Source organism: Bactrocera neohumeralis, chromosome 3 (assembly GCF_024586455.1).
Source record: "Bactrocera neohumeralis isolate Rockhampton chromosome 3, APGP_CSIRO_Bneo_wtdbg2-racon-allhic-juicebox.fasta_v2, whole genome shotgun sequence".
Lineage (NCBI taxonomy): Eukaryota > Metazoa > Arthropoda > Insecta > Diptera > Tephritidae > Bactrocera > Bactrocera neohumeralis.
In genome coordinates this window covers 78733578-78755150 of record NC_065920.1, presented here as the reverse complement: position 1 = coordinate 78755150, position 21573 = coordinate 78733578, and the positions used below count along the sequence as shown (strand labels likewise).

General features: G+C 36.9%; 1 protein-coding gene across 3 annotated transcripts in view; it reads left to right on the top strand.

Moving 5' to 3' along the window:
* The window catches only part of LOC126752276 (uncharacterized), a 141172-nt gene that overhangs the window by 81125 nt on the left and 38474 nt on the right, over positions 1-21573 (top strand). For all 3 annotated transcript variants that reach the window (XM_050462975.1, XM_050462973.1, XM_050462974.1), the window contains exon 4: positions 17027-17235. In XM_050462975.1, coding sequence (XP_050318932.1) covers positions 17027-17235 — 209 coding nt within the window. The remainder of the gene's footprint in view (positions 1-17026; positions 17236-21573) is intronic.

The window sequence follows — 21573 nt, the reverse complement described above, 5'->3', positions numbered from 1 at the left end:
TATGTGTGTGAATATTTGTGCAGGTGTGTGAGTGTGCGTGCGGGCTTTAGCTGGGGCATTTGTTGTAATGTTGGATATTTGTTAGCATGTGATTGATACGTGTATTAGTAAGCGTGCAATTTACCTAAATTCCGTGGCCGTTTAATTTCAATTAATGAATAACGAACAAAGCAACAAAAACACAAACAAAAAACATTAGCAACTATACGCGAGCAAAAACGAGCGAAGAAAAAATGTGTATATGCGAGCGTAAATGCTTCCGCTAGCTCCCGCGCCGCGCTGGACGAAACAGCAGAAAAATTATATAAAACTGCAGAGTAAATAGAGAAAAATGTGTGAATGGAGCCAAGTGTCCGGAGATAATGTTGGCTGGGCGAAGGAAATACCGCAGAGCGCACAAGTTAATGCGGCCGAGTAATGCAGGTAATCAGCGGAGGGTTATGTAATGAATGAGCGCAAATAAATTAGATAAGGAAAAAGTGCCAAACAATAAACGCCTGCTGACGGCTTGAGATAGGAATTGTCGGAGCGCGCGCTCGGCGCTAAAACGAATTGATGTAGCTTGCCGTGCGAAATAAGTCAGCAAGACGGAAAAATAAACTAAGACCGCAAGCCAGCACTAAAGGTATTAACACCGATAAGCGCCCTAAAGTATACATACAGCCAGCTCTTCATTTGCCACACGCACACCTGCATACCATGCCACATGACGTAGTGAGACACTCATCACTCAACATCAACACAATCAATGATGAAGCCACTGATAGGCCAACAAAAAACAAACGACAACAACAATGTGCTAGCAATGCGAGTTGTTAAAACAGAGATATCAAGCAATTTCCGCACTTCGCAGGAAGTGTTTGGCGCCCCATGGCAAGGAGACAAGTGCACCTATGGTAGTATGTGGCACGCAGTAGAGTACAGTGTCGCCTTTTGATGAAAAATCAAACTTTTAACTAGCGCTTCGATCATTACTCTATTCATTTATTCCATTTCGTAAAGCCAAATTAATATAGTACATTAGGATTACTTATAATCGAAAAAGCAGTTTTAGTCTGTCGCACAGCTGCTGAGTTAAAGATGGGCCCGATAAACGATCGGCTGTTATATTTGCTTGTGTTCACCATTTATTTTTTCTAATGATAAAAATTCATCAGTTCATTGTTATTTTATCAATGCACACAACCAAACTTACAGCCTGGATAAGAACCCACAGAGCTCAGACAACAACCATCAGAGTTAAACACAGCTAAATTTCTAGTGTGGACAAAACCCGAGGAGTTCCATTCCAATTTCAACTCCATTTGAATTCCATTAAAAATTAATTCAGTAAAATATCATTTTTATTTTGTGTGGTATATCACTCTAAATTAGCGCTTTATTCGACCAAAGACCTATTACTTGATTAATTAACGCTTGTGCGTAAAGGTTATTACTTTTTCAGTTTTGGGTTTGAGATAATTTTAAGCAGAAAAATGTTCCATCGAAAGACAACTTCATTTGGAGGTGCTCATGAAGCTTAGCTAAGGGAACATGGGAATAAAAATGTTTCAAAATATGAAATATTGTATTACCTAGGTTTATAAAGAATTTTTTAAAACTTCAAAATGTATGGAAATTATTACCACCTTTGAGTTTTTTAATGATTTTCGAATAAAGACCTATATGATTTCTTTCACTGTTTGAGTGCAATCACTCAATAAATACACGGGCAGCCGGCACTTTAAACGTGGACACTATGCCAAAACCATTGACTTGTGGCACATCAATTATGTGGCAACAAAACACCTCAAATGACTTTTTATTAATGGCGGTTTAGCTGTCAAGCAGACTAACAACAACAATTACAAGGGTATAATACATATGAAACAAAAAACATAAGGCACTACTTAGAAGAACAACGGATACAACAATCGACAGTGTGTGTGTGAGTATCAATACCTCCGCATTGCATACCTGAAGGCGTCAACACACATTTGCTTGTGCTTGAGTTAAGTTTTTAGCGTGAATAAATGCTTCTGTTTGTTTTCTAAATTACATTTAGCGTCAAGTGCCGCCAATGAGAGACTTGGCCATTTGACTTGGTTCGGAGGCACGCAGCGTTTAACACCGCGCCTGTCCGCAGCTGTCCGTCGCTTAGTCAGTCAATTGTGCGAGTGGTTAGCGCAGCTGTCACTTGCCGTTAAGCCAATGCGAAGCGGTTTGGATGCCATGGCTACTGGAACGGACAAACACACACTCACGATGTATTCAGGCAGATATAGACGTTGCTTAGGTGTCGTACGCAATAGGAGACCGGCTGAGACAGCAAGCGACAGGCAAGTGACAGTGCGCAACCGAGTGATAAGTTGATTTATATCCTAGGCTGATTGATTGAATTGCTTAACAGTTTTTGTGCGTGAACACGCTTACATTTATAGTTTTGTAAATGACAAGCAACTTGCACAGGAAGACGAAGCAGAAGGGCATACACAGATTCGAAGATAAAAACCCATCAACTGTCAGCAGTAATGGTACCAAATGATTGGCCGATAATCAAATTATAAAAAAAACTACTGAGGGGAGCTTCACTGACAAGCTCAAGTGAACATATAGACGTCTAGCAGACAAGTGGCATATCATTTAGCTGAGAAATAAATCTCTTTCGAGGTTCCCTAATTTGTTAAAGAAAAAATACAGAAATTACAAATTTTCTGGAAATGTTTATTAGCATTCGAAAGAACATTCTTTAGCATTTATTTTTTGGTTATCATGTCGCGATAACGGTAGCCATTGACGGTTACGTTCTCACCGGCATATTTTTAAAGATAAATGGACCGATGATTCCACTTGCCCACAACCACACCAAACTCTGACTCTCTTCAGGTTGCTTTTCGTTCCAAATGCGTCAATTTTGCTTGTTGACATACTCATTGAGCCGGAAATGAGCCGCATCACTGAAAAAAATTTGGCTCGAAAACGTCGGAACTTCTCTATGTCGCTTCGGAACGATGAGCAGCTTCAGTTCCTGCACAAGCTGTATTTAGTACGCTTTCAATTCAAAGATCTCGAAGTAAAATGCGCCTAGTCGTTCCATACGTCAGTCCGAATTGTTGCCAACAGCGCCGAGTCGACGGTCCACGGTGTTCGTGCACACTCTCAACTACGGCTGCTATATTTTCTTCACTGTGTTCTTTACAGAACGTGAATGCTCGTTATAAATTTGAAAGATTTGTAGACGTTGTTCAGACGTAAGTCTTTCCATGATGAAATGCCAAACCATACGATATAAAATTAATATGACAGCTTTACACGACTCGCGCATGATCTCTCAGGAAAAGAAAAAAGTATCTCTGCTTGGGTCACCCATGAAGTAAAAGTAAAAAGAAAAACGTTAACTTCAAGTGCAGCGAAGCTATAATATCCACAAAATACACAAATATTTATCTTTTTTTTTGGCAGTTATATGTTATAATGGTTCTTCAGATCGAATCTTCGGATAATAATCTACCAAGTTCCTGAGGTTAATTTCTCAAATAAAAAAAATTTCCATAAAATAATTTGATTTAGTTCGTTGTGGTTTTATCGAAGCTAAATACCTTAGTGGACGACATTGGCGGTTCAAAAGCTGCTTGGAGATAAAAAGTCGTGTGCGAAATTGCAGATGGATGTCTTAAAAACTGAATGACTAGTGCGCGTATTTACAGAGGGATAGACATGGCTAAATCGACATAGCTCCCTGATGGAGAATACATACTTAATAGGGTATCCGAAGTTTCCATCTAGGTATTATAAACTGCATAGCAAACTTAATATACCATGTTCGGGCTATAAATTTAATATTAGCAAAATTAGTTCATTAAGAATGATTTATTACACCTTTTCTAGTTTTCATTTAATTATTGCAACTACTAACCACTCTAAGGCGTCCACTAAACTCTTTCTACTTTTTGTGCATTTTTATTTGCATTTTTGTCGCCTTGCTGTTCTACCTAACCACAAACTTTTTACTGACTTTCCCGCACCCATTTCCTGCTTCCGCTCTTACAACCGGTGTTACTATTATTTACTTCTTCGTTTTTTTTCGATTTAATGTGCATTTAACTGGCGTTCTTTCCCTCTTTGTTCTCTGAGTTATTTGGCACATTAAATTTAATTATGCTGCACCCCAACTTACAATTAAAACTTTTCTCACTATTTGATACAACTGTTTGTGCTTCACACCTCTACGCCAGTTTTACGCGAAGTTGCAGAGAATAAAAACTGGCGCGAAATATAAAAAACAAACAAATAGTGCGAACACTAAAAGAGACTGAAACAATTTGCCAGATAATTAAGCAGACTGCGGCAAGGTTGGGTGCGGAAATTTAAATTGACAAAAGAAATATTAGAAAACTTCTTTACGAAATTTTAGTCCAAACTCTTTTCCTCAGCGTCGAATGTCTTTTCCTCAAGTCCGCCTTACAATAACACACTTCATTATAACTGACAGGTCAATATAACTTCAAGTCTTAAGTTGAGTCTGGTTTCAAAAACTCAATCACAACGGTCATTATGAGTCCGAGTTTAAGATTGAGTCTGGTTCCACAAAACCAATCAGAACAGTTAATATAGCGCCAGGTTTTAATTGGAGTCTGTTTCAAGAAACCTAATCTCAATATGATAGATTCCAATCGAATTATGGTCGTGAGATCACAAAACTTCCAAACAGATAAATTAATAGAAGTGTGAGTTAAAGGGTTACATGGGTTTCCTAGGGTAAAAAAATAAAATATTTTATTGCTACAAGCATACTATATTATAAAGAAACTCTGAAATTTTTGGAAAAAAATATTTTAAACTCGGCGATTGCGACGTCGCTTCCGATGGCCCCGCGGAAAAAAATACGCCCGCGTTGGCAGGATAACTCCTTACAGGATCATTTAGAGTGAAAAAATACGTGTTTTCGTTAAAACCGTTACTTAGAACTTGGACGAAAAAAAAAGCTGAAAATTTGATTTTTGGCAGACTTTTTGTAAAATTTCATGAAGATCGGTTAAGTAGTTCTCGAGAAAACTCTCCAACCGATTCCAAAAACACAGTTTCGAGAAAACGCGTTTAAAGACGGCGCACTTAGCCTAGCTAGCCTCGAGAGCACAAATTCTCAAGGCTGTATCTCCGGAACTACTGCTCGAATCAATTTGAAAATTTAGGTTAATATTCTCGAGGTGTTGCAAAATTTAACAAAATAATAAAAAGACTCGATTTTTTGAAACCCGTAAACCCATGCTGCCTCTTAAGAGCTATCTGATAACAAACTATCCCGCACTATTTTGCTCGTAGTAGACTTCTCTGTAAAAACGCAAAAAAACATCAAGATTCTGTTGCAACTGTAAAAAGTGAAAAGCCCAAAAACCCTTTGTATGTTACCTAATAGCAAAAACAGAGATTGATAAAAAAAAACCTAAAGCAAAAAGGCAAAAGAAAAATTTAATTAAGGTTCGTATCCACCTTTATGGCGTTTTCATAAAATGTGCGTGCGGCAGTGTACTTCAGGAATTCAAAGGTGTATTTACACTTGTTTCTTACTCCACTTTATTATTGCCCTTTTTATGCGCAGTTTGCGCTTTGCAACACTGTACTTATAGACACCCTTTTCGGTTACCTTTGTTCTTCTACACTGATTTGCCACAATTCTCATACTTTTATTTGTGTGTTGCATAACTCTATCGCTGGTAGTAGCATTTACAAACCGATTTGTCTAACCGATTCAATTTTTCATTGCATATTCAACACTCATTCGCCGCTACGTAACGGCAAACCCACCCTGCCAATGACCAAAACCGGATGAATTCACTTCTTATACTTTTACACCTTTTTCCGAGCAAACACAGCGGCGACCTACAGAAATTGCTTCATATTTCTTTTGTTTTCACCTTACTTTACCTTGAGTTTGCTGCTTTGATTATAACTATAACTTTTTCTTATCTTTGCATGCATTCTTTACCTTCTCCGTTTAAATTTTTTTTTTGTAATTTTGCTTTTTTCGTAATTTTTTTATTCAATCATGCAAATCACTGTTACATACCTCCTTTTACCGCCCGTTTGTTTTTCCACCCCACTCCGATCTATAACTAGTTCATTCTTATAGCTCTTTCTTAACCACAAAACCTGCCTCATGGCTCCTAGAGGTATGCATCGTTTTGCGCTTCGCCTGAACCATCCTCATGGCTCCTAGAGGTATGCATCGTTTTTCGTTCCGCCTCTACAACAAACTCCTCACCTTCATTTCTTCCGGTTGCAATACAGCACAAGCGTTGTTTTTCTATTTTTTCTAATGCAGTCAGCCTTTCGCTCCTTTATTTATACACTTCTCAGTTGCCATTGTTTTTGACTCATTCCCCGTCATGTCAGTTAGGTGTCGTTGAAATGAATGGCCATCATTGCTGTGCTGATGATGGCCCTTTAACATTGCTTATATATCTTCCGAACTACGAGTACGTACCGTTATTTTCACAATAGTTTTGTTATTGCGCTTGTCAGACAACGTGTAGTTGTTATTGCACGCCCTCGTGTTGTAGTTGCACGACCACAAAAAAGGCAAGCACTGGCTTGAAGAGTGCTGTCCTCATGCAAACGACCCTTTTTTTGGGTCTTTCGAGGTGCGGCAGCGGTTTTTGTGTGTGTGTGTGTGTGTGCTCAGAATCCCTCTATTACATAGTATTTACAATCGTTTGTCACATGTGTTGTCAAATCCAAGCAACATTTTAAAATAGATGGTCATATTAAGTTTATTTGAAGTGCATTGATTTCTGCCATCCGCCCGAAATTCTTCGCTCTGCACAAGCACTTTCGCAATAACGCCCGTTTTCCTCAAGCATCTTGGCGTTGCTTTGTTTGTGTGTATTTTCGTGTTTGTATTATTTATCCTTTGCCAATATTTGCTCAAGTCGGAGAAAATAAATGATTTGTTATTTGCAACAAATGACTTTGTTCAATTGAAATTTAATGGCTACATCTATTGACTCAACGGATATTTCAACTCTTCACTTGCGCCCAGCAGACATGCACGCCACTCGAATGCTGCACACACACATACACACAGTTATTTGTAGTAGTTGTGTGTTGGGTGCTCTGTGTGAATTAGTCTGTGTGCTCCACTTGGGCGTGACATAGTTCTGCCTGAATGCTTTGCAAATAATTTCATGCCTGCTGATTTTGTGTTGCTGCAGGTCCTAAAGCTTTCACTTTTTTCGCAAACGTCGAGCAGCTGTACATATACATATCTATTATGGAGCTCACACACACACCTACACAGACACATGCATATTTATTACCTTCAACCCCTTTATTTTATATTTATTTATTTAATTCATTTGCGTAATGCCTTTGTCTTTTGTTTCGCTTCTATTGAGATTCTTAGATAAATGGTTGACAGTTATTCGCAGCAGGTGTCTCGACAAATGGCTGTATTTTATTGAAGGAATTGAAATACAAATATATGCACACATACACGCGCAATGATGTGTAGAAATGTATTCTCGTCTCTCTCGTTTCTCTCGTCCTTGGTAAATGTACTGTAGCGGCAAATGCAGGCGGAATTATTTCTTTTGGTTTGAAAGCAGTTTAATACGAAATTATTTAATATGCATTACTCAATTAATTTGGATTCAAAAGATAGTTTACAATGAACTATTTATTTAATAAATATTTATGGAAAGTTCTGTGATTTCGCTTTGCAGTGAAATAAATACAAATACGACATTTTTTTTTAAATTTCTAACATAATTTCTATAAAATTTCGTAGAAACATACAAATGTTAAAAACGTCACAAAGTCAAAAATTGGACTCAACGGATGGGCCATCGGAATTGTAGCCGCGGCCAATATTTGGAAAAGATAATCATAAAAAAAAGCTAAAGAATATTCCTTCGAATGATAATAAGTCCCCAATAAATTAGAAGTTTCTATGTTTTGCTTTAAAAAAGTAACGTCATTCTGTTGGGTCTCTCTAGCAATTGCATAATTAGAAATGGACAGTTGGGTGCGGATTTTGGTATGGTGACAACGGAGGGCTTCATTTCTTTCGAAATGAGGAAGTAAATGCCGTTATCATAAATGGCGTGCATTATAACGCGATGTTGATCGACTTTTTTCTCGGAATTTGAATCACGCGATTCAACGCCCCATATACATATGGCTAAAATTTAATCAAAATATGGCGTAAGCGAATGGAGATATGCAAATGGAACCGTAGTGGTCATTTAGCCGATAATTTGTTCAAATCAAAAATGACATAAATAATCTGTATACCAAAAAAATGTTTGACAACAAAAAAAACAAAAAAAAAATGTTACTCAGTTTGACCAAATTTGAGTGTTTTATTTCAGTTTTCATTTCCAACTATTCGGTTATAGTTTATAGACAGAGCAACTATTCGAGGCGTAATAGAACGAGGACTATTCGAATGGAAGAACAACTATTCGAATAGTAACAATGTTCCGACTATTCGAACAGTATTAATTGGTTAATATTCACACGAACTGTTTCAGGCCGGATATTCGAATAGTCTGTTTTCAAGTTATTCGAATAATTTTAAGAGCCCTACTTGATTCCAATAGTTTCTGAAAACACAATTGGACTTAGTTATTTTTGCCAATATCGGACAAGTTATGAAGCAAAGGTTTTGGAATGTTTCTAAGCAAGGTTTTAGTTCTACTCGTAAGCAGCGCAGGAGTTTCTTCGGTGCACTAGCATGCCTATAAGTTTCTTTGAAACGTTAGAAGATCGTCTTTAAATACTTACAATAAGTCTGGTGAACTCAAATATTCATGAAATCTTTGAAAATGATAAAAAGAAAAGAAAAAAATCGTAGTAAGATCCAAGCCATCGAAAACGAAAGATAAAATGACAAGCATTAAAGGAAAAATACTTTATAGGCGATCGGAGGTTAATTAATAATTAATAATTAAGTTAAGAGTTAAAACCGATTTAAAGCGACTTCCGGTCTAACGGACTACGAGTCTATATACATATATATAGTCGTATAATACTATGTCGTACTAAAAAAAAATGATGTGGTAATGTTATAGGCAATTAAAAGATCTATAACATTATTTATACATTTATTATATAAAAAATTCAAAATCCACTTTTTGGGTCCTTTCTTTTTATCTCGTCGAAATCTCTTTTTTTCACGAAAATTACATCATTACATATGTCCCCGAAAGTGCTGCATTATGTTTAATTTGAAATATTTCAAATTTGTTTAAAAAGTATAAGTTTTTTTTTTAATTTCTATTTTATAAAAAAGTAGGTGTACTTTAATGCCACCGTCATAGCATAGCAACATTAAAAACATATAAAACGTACACCATTTTCTATGCAAATCTCTACTCTCTTCGACTTCCCACTCTCGTAATTGATGCTTTCGCAATGCCTCTACGGATTTCATATACAATAATACTTAACACTCAAATATTGCTTTATTTGTCTCCTTAATAAATGTACAAACACAAGTGAACCTTACGAATGTGCGTGTATGAGAACGCACCTATACATCCTCTACATAAATATTCATCCATATGTGAGTAAATGAAAACTGTGTGTGAATTAAATAAACATTCTGTTATTCCCTAGCGATATTTCTTCAAACAAAACCCAGCATGCTGTTTCATAAAATATTAAAAGTCACTCGCTCGCGAAAAAAGAGGACGAGCTTGCCAACCGCACACTGAATTATTGGATTGCTCGCTAAGTTGCTGTCAAGCAGTGCGTTTGACTGTCGCTTTGGTTGCTGCATACATCAGTAAACTGGTTGGTTATACGGAATGGACGTACCGACCGGCTGGCAGCCAAATGGCGCAAAGTAAAGCAAAAAAAAAATCAAAGTAAAATAAAGCGCAAACAAACTAAGTGAAATGAGAAAACGCAATCAAAGCAAATTTAACTGTACGTGGGCAAACATGTCAACAAACAGACAGTCCGCCACGTGCGTACACTGGAGTATGCCGCATATGTGTATGTATGTGTATGTATGTGTGAGTATATATATGTGATTGAGTGTGTTTATATGCAAAATGAGCAAATGAGTGCCTTTTGTGTGTCTGTCTGTCTTTGGCATGTGTGCACATGTGATGAGCAAAAAATTTATTGCGGATAAAAATAAGTGCACGAATATCTCCTCCAAGCCCGCACACGCACACAAACGCAAATGTGTTAATGTTGATGGCTCGCATACAGTCACAACGAATGGGGTATATAAGCAATTGAATTGCAAAAAATGCCTGATAGATCGGCTTTAATTTTATGAAAAATTATAAAAGCTAGCAGAGGCTAACACAGAATAATGCCAGAAAAAAGAGAACTAAAACTCAAAGAATGAATTGAAGAAAATAGAAAAAGAGAAGCGAAAAAGCAACTCTGATATGCGGATAAATCATGAATGTGTTCAAAGAAACTTTCAAACACTGCCTAATAAAGTTACGTATGGCTGGTAATAACCATGCAAATCTATTGTAAAGAAGACCTATCAGTACCTTTATGTAAGGACCTTCTATATTCTCTCCCTTATTCCTTTAACCAAAATTGCACTTCATCAAAATCCTGTTTTTCATGGCCTGACGAGTATGGTAAAAAATGTTTTGCTGAGTCTATTATATAATAAAATATTTTCGATAACGTTTGATATTTTTCGATAATGTCCGATAGTTTTCGATAAATTTCGATAACTTCCAATAATTTTCTCTTTTTCATTTTCCTACCCAAAAATACGCCCTTCCTCCTCTTGTGGCCTTCTCAAAAATAGTAAAATTTCCTGCTGTGTCTTTAATATGTATGTGAATTTTGCGCATGAAGCTAATTTTTATTATTCGCCTGCTCGTCTTTCAGAGATTTAACAAAGCGCTTGCATTCGTGCTTACACATACACGACATCCTCCGCTGAATATTATATTCTCTTCACGCAACGTTGCTTAGTAGCCAAATTAAAATTGACGGCAAAAGCATTTCAACGCAAGCAGCCGTAAACTTCCTGCCACAAATCTGAGCGAAGATTATTTTTAACCACGAAGTATCATCGCAATATTCTGATCTTATTTTTATACACCCACCCAGGCAGAACCTTCACGCGCTAAATCAAGTTTTTATTCAATATTGGAGATATGCATTGGAGGGTAGCGAATCGAATACACTATATCTGCTGTTCAAAGAAACGGGCAGAGTTTGCGATGTAAGCCTTGCAATTGCTTCATAATTCTAGTTTTAGTGGATAAATTTTTCATTATTTAGAATAATTTGCCACTAGAACCATTTAGAATGGTAAAAATGGCCTAAAGTATAGCGGTGATACCAATTTCGGGTAGTTTTCTTAAGTGCTTAACCAGAACTTTATCGGCAACAAGTTCAAAAATTATGTTCCCAACATCTGGTTAGCAACCATCTGTCAGTTAAGTTCTGGGAAATTTTACGGAACGGAGTCTTGGCTGGGTTCTAATCAAAACATTAAATGAAAGCTGTCAGCTGTGAAGTTTATAGGAAAAATAAGCTGTATAAACGACGTTCAGACGGGGACTCTTTTGTCGCTTATTATCATTTTATAATATATATATTAGGGTGGTTTTTTTTCTTTGAACTATTAATTTTATTCAGTCCCGTCACGAAATTTCCTTGGAAATACCCCAAAAAAAATTCTCTGAAAATTCTAGCCCTTAATATTAACATTAAGAACTGGATCAAGGCCTGTAAAAATTTTCCATAGAAAATACACTACAATCGTGAGTTTTTATCTTTAAATTCCTACAGATCAGAGGTATTTTATGGCATCGCTATGACTTTAGGCATATTTCTCAGAATTGTTCACTATACAAAAGTGCTAAGTGCATCAAAGTCGTAACTCACACCGGCGAGGTAGTACGGGGCTCTAAACCCGATTTTTCCCGGAATTTCGCATTTTTTTGTTATAAATCGCGTAAATGACAGGAGTTAAAAAAATATGCACGACAAATTTGTAGGAAATTTTATTTGCTATAAAAAAAATTCGAGGTTAAAATCGCTATCATTAATACTTCTCCTAAAAGATGATTACTTCTCTTGAACTTAGCAAGTGAACTCCATCTGGTAACTCAAAGGACCAAACTGGTCTATGCGTGGCTTATTGGTCTACCAGATTAACTTAAGGGGCTATACCAGTGTGACACTTTCAAAAAAATTTTTTTTTTTTTGCTTTTTCGATAGTTTATACATATATTCAAAAATATTCTGTGAAATCGGCAAGGTCATATCTTGAATAGTTTTTGAATGGCAGCGTTCGCTCAGGATGCAAACATATATAAGTGAAACTTTAAACGCGTTTTTCTCGAAACGAAATTTTTCAAAATTGCTGACTCATAACTCAACTAGAAATTGACCGATCGAGTTCAAATTAAAACTGGGTATAGTTGAATACATTTGTTATATAATGGACTACGATCTTTTTGATTGGTTGAAAATTGTCAATTTGGTATTAAAAAAACCACCAAATTACGCCATTTTCTTAATTTTTGATATTTTTCATTTTTTTTTCGCAGTTCATTGTATAGAAAATATATTTAAGTTTAATAGACATTTTGATTTTTTTTGTTTTAGCTACTCATTCGACCGGAATCATGCCAGCAGTTGAGGCACTTTTTTTCGGCACTTCCGCAGACAGAACATAACTCCGTTATTTTTCAATATTTTTGTAAAAAAAATTTTAATATAGCTAAAAATATACTTTATTACGTCCATAAAACGTCGAAACATTCAATCTAGTACTTTCTTTTAAAAAAATTCACGAAAAGCGCCTAAAATCACACTGGTATAGCCCCTTAATCTACAAAAAAGTAGTGAATCGAAGTTAACTGTTTTTTTATATTTAGAAAAGTCTGGTGCAGTGCACAATGAAAACCTATTTTTTCACAAATTTTTCAAAGCACTACCTTACTATTTATGTGCAACTATTGACCTCCGACTACAAGCCACACTCCAGTTCACACAAATTGCCTACACACTGTGCACTCGTTTGCTTTCGTTTTCGCTGTGATTTGTTATTGTTGGAGTGTTGCACACTAGCGCTCGTTGGATAAACACTATATTTTTATTTCCACCTCAGCACCAGTAACCCAATTTGTTGAAGTGACTTAGTGGCGCTGCAACTCGAAACACCAGTAATTGACGAAATGTTACGAAACAAGCGTACAAATACAAGCAAAACAAACACGCAGGCGAAACATTTGTCATACATGTAAGTTCCGTGTTCGACTTCTTACGACACTTTGCATGTGGAGTACACAGTACAAATGTTCCGGCAACACCTCCACCTAAGCACTTGTGCGCATGTGTGGCTGAGCAAGTTGGCTTGGCACTTGCCTTTTTCGCACCCAGCAAAGCCGCGGCGCAACAGCAACAACAACAGCAGCTGCAGATTTTTCTGTAACTATGTCAGATATGCACTCGTGTTTCGCTGGCAACTTTCATTGAAGTTGCCAACTTTTGTTGACACAAAGTCAAATGAAGTGGATGCGCTTGCTCTCAATGGAATTCAGCTTCGCGCGTAAGCATGTAAGCGCTTGAAAAGTTTCTAACGACACCGGGATGTACGATGACGAAACTTGCTTGACAGTGAGTGAAAGCATGAGCGTCAAGTCGTTAAAGTTTAGCAGTGAAATATTGATAAATTTATAAAGGTATTCAGGGAGGCATATTAACATTAAACACGGTGAACGAAGGTGAGATAAGGAACTTTTCACAAAACAGGTGTTTGACCTTCCAAGTATTTAATGAGTGTCAATTTCTTGTAAAACAGTTTTGCTACTCAAAAATATATCTTTGAAGGCGCACTTAAAGTTAACAGAAGAACCTTTACGAAACCCAAACCAAAATATTGAAGTGAGGTGGGTCGAGATTGTCTTATAAAACCAAGTGCGCGGAATATTTAAAATATTTGGAGCCATTCGTAACTTTCACAATAAATCAAATGTCATAATGGTTAAAAAGAGATAAATTAATCATTCAATTGCATCCGAGGGTTGCTTTTTTCTTTCGCGGAACTTAACAAATCTAGACACTTCAGCAATATTTGTCGTAAAGTTTGATTTTTTGATGCTATACCTACTAAAAACGTTTTGACATAAGATTGCTATTTGTGTTGCTTGCAGTAACTTAAAATATTCATCTCGCCTAAAAGTTGAATGAAGTCGCGAAAACTTTCCCGCGATTATTTTTACAACACCAAAGAAATTTGTGAAGTTTGCGGAGACGATGCTTCATCAGTTTGTGTAGCACAACAATGCTTCGCTCGCTTCCGCTCTGGAAATTTCGATAAATTTCGAAGATTCACCTTGCTCTGATCAACCTATCGTTGAAAAAGTCGATGAAATTATGGAAAAGATTGACCAAGACCGTCACATAAGCACCCATGACATCGGAACTTAACATTCATCATCACACGGTTTTAAACTGTTTAAAAAAGGCTGGATACAAAAAGAAGCTCGATGTTTGGGTGCCACATGAATTGTCTGTAAAAAATTTAATGGACCGAATTAACATCTGCAATTCTTTGCTGAAACGAAATGAAATCGAACCATTTCTTAAGCGAATGATAACAGGAGAGGAAAAGTGGATCAAATACGGCAATAATGTACGAAAAAGATCATGTTCCAAGCATGCTGAAGCTCAACAAATGGTCACAAAGCCAGAATTTACGCCTCGAATGGTTATGCTAACTGTTTGGTGGGATTGGAAAGCAATCGAACGATGGATTCCACATTTTACTGTCAACAACTGTTGAGATTGAAGCAGGCAATCGAAAAAAAAACAGCCAGAACTGATTAACAGAAATGGCTTCGTCTTCCATTAGGACAACGCTAGACCACACACATTTTTGATGACTCGGCAAAAACTGGGGGAGCTTGGCTGGGAAGTTTAGATGAATCCGCCATATAGCCCTAACCTTGCACAACAAACTACCTAATGGAGTAAAGTTGATTTCAAGAGAAGCCGGTGAAAATTACTAGTCGCAGCTTTTTACCGAGAAACCAGAAAACTCTGACACTGATGGAATAATGTTTCTAGCGGAAAAATGGCAAAAAGTGGTCGACGAAAATGGTACATATTTGATTCATTAAAGTTCATTATAAATATAAAAAAGTTGAAGTTAGATAAGACAACCCTTGTTTTAGGAGCTCTAAAAAGGAATCAAATGAAAACGTTCGCATGGTTCGCGGGCCGACTTGTTTCTTAGGGTGTTTTTTTCGATATGTCTGCCACCTCTCCGTAATAGTATCGCAGAAAGTCTACACACAACTAATTTAGTAGAATAAGTTTTATCAACTGTTTTGCCAAATTATTGTAATAAGAGGCAACTTACAAGTCTTATTGAGTGCCATAAAGTAGCGACTACATTTAGCGGCATGTTTGCATTAGAGCCGCAGTCGTATATTATATTTACGGCATAATAAGCCAGGCAATAGCAAGCAATAAATTCGATATTTCCATAGCCTAAAAGCATGGAAGGCACTGCTTTTACTTTTACATAAATTAAAAGAACCCACAAGTGATTGCAGTAAATTGAAAATGAATTGTATTAACCGATAAAATGAAGTGCAGACAAGCACAAACATCCCGACAAACACATACGTGCAGACAAATCAACAAAAAACACACATACATATGTACGTGCTCAAACAAAGTAGTTGAGATAGCAGTGCCTTTTCGAAGGGAACGCTGATCAACCATAAAGCAATGCAACCAACCGAATCAAAAACATTGGAGCATATCGAACATTGCATGTCTCGCCGTAATTACTGGCCAACGAAAAGGCAAAAAATATGAAGGCAGCAGCAAAAAACAAAACAAAAATGTAATAAACCAACTGAGAGCAGTAAACACGAAGCAGCGAAAAGGTATTCAGTCCAAGTAAAAAAAGCTGCAATGCCGATACGAAAAGGTTGAGGCCAAACAGAAATAAATTTCAAGCAGACATTGGCTGTCATAAAAACTGCGCAAACATACTTCGTGTAATGAGTACAACAGTAGTAGCGAAAATAATATGCGGCGACACTAATACGACGGCAAACTGTATTGGAATGCAGGGCGTGCGCCTAAATGTAGGCCATAAATATTGTATTACGCTGCGCCAGCCCGCTCATGCCCACCACCGCTGTGTATTGAGTATTGAAAGTTAATCAGCGCAGCGGCGCCGTGTTCGAAGGAATACACCACCGACAAGAATTTGCACTTTACTCCGCAAGCCGCATGACAATTTTCCATATCACAAGTTGAGCACGATTCACCATTAAAATAAATAATACAAATGTATATTAACCTTGACGTTCCGTTTGAGTTAAGCCAGCAAATGAACAAGGCTGCAAAGTAGCAGGTAATAGCTGAAAATAGAAAGCCTAGTCTCAAAGGTTGTCAATGGGCCAGGCGACCCCAGCGAACCAACCGCATCTGTCATTGCAACATCAACTAAATCAGACAAATAAATTATGTGCTTGCGGTTGCAAATATAGTTTGTGAGTTTTTCTTTAATTGATGGCTCAACAAGAATATGTTTACCATATAACGGTGAATATTCTACGAGTTCTGCAAAAGACCAGGCATATTTTATTGCCTAAACCTTTGTGTGATTTATCGATGCTGCTTATTTGTGATTTTGCACCTTCGAGTGGGAATTAATTAGCCAAGGTTTGATGCGCCAAAATGAAGGCCACAATGCGCGTTCAAGCCGATTTTAATGTTATTCGAAATCAAAACAAGAGGACACTAATTAATTGCGCGCCATAGAACATATTCTTCACCGTTGTATACTTTTGAGCGCAGAATTCAATAGTTCATTCTATATTCAGTATTGTACTGAATTTGATAAGTGAGAGCCATTATTAGTATTATATATAACAAAGAGTTCGTTACTGAAGAAAACTCAAACTTCCAACAATAATAAAATGAAATTATAGTTGACTTGAACAAAAATATCTATACCGAAATAAATCTACATATATTACCATTTTCAAAACTTCAACTAATTTTTAAAAATATCTCTTTTCAGATTTCGTTACTTCACTGCGAGATGTGCGCGTCAAAATCCCACATGCCGCGCGACGCGGTGAAAAGGTGACACTGAAGTGTCTCTACGATCTGGAGGGCGACAGTCTGTACTCAGTGAAATGGTATAAAGGACGGCGCGAGTTCTACAGTTTCACGCCGAAAGAAACGCCAGCAATTAAAGTCTACCAGATAACAGGCGTGAGAGTGGAGGTAAGTGGCAATGTTGTGAAACTTAAATCATATTCGAATTTGCGATCTATGAAAAATTATTTGTATACAAATTCTAAAATTTATAAATACGAGGTGTGTTTAGAAAGTAACTGCAATTTTAGAATTTGAAGTTGCGAGAGTTTGGCGACTCCAATTTTCAAATATCTTTAGAACGTTGACATATGCACACCTGAAGTACAATTTACAGTTGTATCCAATGCTTGCTTTGTCTGTCTTAGCGATTTTCGTTTATTAAAATCTCAGACTTCAGTGCTTGTTCGTAATTCCTTGACCAAAAACAATGTTGATGTCCAAGCCTTCATATTTGCTCCGTGTGACTATTTCTAAAAATAAAAAGAACTTTAAAGAGTCGTCCTTTTAAAAGATAACTGAAAACCACTAAAAGAGCTAAAGGTTATTCAAAAAATTAGACGAAGCGCTGGCATAAGTGCATAATATCGAATAGAGACTATTGGGTAGGCGATAACATTAATGTAGACAAATGAAGAAATATTTCTTAAAAAAAAATATCAAAATCCCTTTCATTTTTTATACACACCTCACATATGACAGTCAAAAAAATATTTTCGTATTTCTAATCAAACTTCAAAACTATATCAATCAAACCAAACTAATTTTTTTATATGTATTTATAATGAACCAAACTTGTACCATTTTGGTCGACAACTTTTGCCATTTTCCCGCTAGAGGCAATATCCCATCAGGGTAAAACTTTTCTGGTTTCTCGGCGAAAAACTGCGACATGTAATTTTCACAGGCTTATCTTGAAGCTAACTTTACACCATTAAGGGAGTTCTGTAGTGGCCGAAGTCCGATGGTGCAAGGTCAGGGATATATGGTGGATGCATCAAAAGTTCCCAGCCAAGCTCTCCCAGTTTTTGCCGAGTCATCAAATATGTGTGTGGCCTAGCGTTGTGCTGATTTTTTTTCGATTGCTTGCTTCAATCTCATCAGTTGTTGACAGTAAAATATATAATTTCGACCGGCTCGGAGCGGCTCTAGTAGACGATTCCTTTCCAATCCCACCAAACACTCAGCATAACCTTTCGAGGCGTCAATCCTGACTTGGCGACCATTTGTTGAGCTTCACCACTCTTGGACCATGATCTTTTTCGCACATTATTGTCGTATTTGATCCACTTTTCGTCTCCTGTTACCACTCGCTTCAGAAATGGTTCGATTTCATTTCGTTTCAGCAAAAATATTAATTCGGTTCATTAAATTTTTCACAAACAATTCATGTGCTACCCAAACAGCGAGCTTCTTTTTGTAGCCAGCTTCTTTTAAATAATTCAAAACCGTTTGATGATGAATGTTAAGTTCCTTAGCGATGTCATGGCTGCTTATGTGATGGTCTTGGTCAATCTTTTCCATAATTTCGTCGACTTTTTCAACGATAAACCGACCACTGCGAGGTGCATCTTTCATATCGAAATTTCCAGAACAGAAGCGTGCGACTCATTGTTGTGCTACACGAACTGATACAGCATCGTCTCCGTAAACTTTACAAATTTCATTGGTGGCTTGCCGGACATTCTTTCCTTTTTTATACAAAAATTCCAAAATAAGCGAATTTCTTCATTATTTTCACACATTTCTGAACAGATGTAACTTTTTTTCAACTTCTCCGAATTTAAATGAAGCTTAAAATCTCGCCTTTCCAACACTACCACTGCAACGACACCTATTGACAAAATACGAAAATGCTTTTTCGACTACCCAATACTTTTTCAAAGAAACTAAAATCCGAGTTATCTTATGAAAACGCCTCATATATGTATATAATATATATACCCATAACACGCTTTAAACAAACAAATTCCGGCCAGACATTACCTAAACTTTGCAACAACGTTGCTTATTACCACTTGCTGCAGCCATTAACAAATATTCGCCAAGTGCTAAAGACGGCTTCAATGTACCATTTCAAAAGCTGAATTACTTGAATAGTTGAGCGCAGAAACCGTCCATGTCGACAAATAAACACGTGAACCTTGTAACCGCAATTTCGCGCACGTTGCTTATTTACATTGTGTACATTCCTAGAGTGGTGGCCTCTATCCGACAGCAGCAAGCAGTAGAACGCAAAAATGTCGGCAAAATTCAAATTTCGAAATTATACAAGTTTATGTGTGCGTGAAACTTTTATGTTTATATTCAATGCTGACAACAACTTGGCGCACGGAGTGTGGTTTCATTACTGTCACTCTATTTGGCGGCGTCACCGCAGAGCGCGCTGCGTGTTTTCAAAGTGTTGCTGCTGGAAGACGCTCAAATGTAGAGCGAATGAAGTTAGATTGGCTGCTTGTTGAATTAAAACTTTGCGCTTTGACTTGAATATTCATTACTTTTTATTACCGTTACACTTTTTTCCACTGCCAATTGCTTTCGGTGCGCAGCAGTGAGGCTCAAAATTCAGCCATGGAATTTCAAAATTAATTGCTTTTGATTGTTGGAGTGCTGCGCTGGCGATAATTGCTTGTTTACACGCCTTTGATTTTAAAGCAGCAATATTTGCAATTGCTGATACTTTGGAAAAAGTTCGAATAGATTTTTGAATTCTTCCAGTGGTGAAAGACAATTAAATTAATTTAGTTGTGCATGCAAATGAATTTAAGTTGAACTTTATTTACAAATTTTAAACGCCAGCGAAAGCATTAGTCTGATAAAATGGCAAAAAACATATTTATTTGATTTGAACTACTTCTCTCTCAAGTCTCGTAAGTCGAAAAGTAGCGTCATAAGAGCACAGTAAATCGAGTAAGAGATTTTGGGCTATAGTATCAATAAGCTTATAATAGTAAGCTAATCTAGCGGAAATAACACTTCAACTGAAATTGCCTCTCAAAATAGCACCAAACGGCAACATTTTCCACCAACCAAACAAAAACTTTAATCTTTAAAACAACAACACACTCGGCGGACATCACATACGCAAAACTAAAATTAAAGATAAAAGCAAGTATTAACAGCACGAATATGCACGTTAGTGTTGCATACACATATGTACTCGTGCATATCATAAGCTAAGTATATGCACAGAGCAATAACATGTCACTCATACGCCATGTACCACCAAATACGCAACTAAAGCGAGCGTATCAAAGTTAAGCACAAGTTTGTGCGCGTATATGTGTGACAATTCTTGAAGAAAAGTAGAAGGCGGATATCAAACGATATTAAAAAGTTTAAAATAAGTTAAAAGAGCAAAACTCGACGGGTGCGTGCCCCTTTGTTGCCGAAAACAAAGCCAGTTGCACTTTCAACTTGAGCATACTTTACTGCTGGTGTTGTTAATGTTGGCGATTGTTCGCTTTTATTTGCTTTATCGTTTTATGTACGCTGACACACATCCCTGCTTGCAATTTCTGGCTGCGAACATATGCGTAAGCCAGGAAATTATTGGTGCTACTACGCGCTTGAAGTTGTTCATGCTTTAAGGCGCAACTTGTATTCAGACTTGTCTAAGATTAAACTAAGCTTAAAATTTAAGTCACATGAATAAAATTTTACTTTGAGTGCACCAAAGCTGGAATATGGAAATAAATAGAAAAAGTTTTCTATCCAAGGACTGGTGTTTGTTCGGATAGTTTGTATGGCAGCTATATGATATAGTTGTCTGATTGAAACAATTTCTTCGGAGATTACGCCACTGGCTTGGGTAATAACCCATACCAAATTCTGTGAAGAATTTTGAATCCGATCGTTCAGTTTGTATAACAGCTATATGATATAGTACTCCGATATGGGCGGTTCTGACAAATGAGCACCTTCTTGGTGAGAAAAGGACGGGTGCAAAATTTCAGCTCGATAGCTCTAAATCTTAGTAAGTATTTCGTGTATATACAGGCAGACAGCCGAACTTTGCCAAATTGACTCAGCTAAGTCACGCTGAGCATTTATGTATTCACGCTATAGGATTTCCAAAGAGTGCTTCTGGATATAACGAACCTCATGCATAGTTCAGGATATAATAAGCTTAAAATATAACCCAAAACCCTAAATTGCTCTGTTGACATAATCACTGAATATTGCATATATGTAAATACTTACAGCAGTCACTGCTCATTAACCTAGACCAATATCGTTATTCATAACATAATTCGAAGTTTTTAATTAAGTGAAAATTTTACCATTCACGGATTTTTCATAAAGCTAATTTTCCTTTAGTTAGCACATGTTTAAAGCCAGCTCACTTTACTTGCCACACACACATACACACGCTATGAATCTCAAAGGCTTTGTTTTCAATTTTTGCTGTCAGCTGTCGACTGTCGACTTAGTTTCGAAACTCTTTTCACAAAAACTTCACTTTCA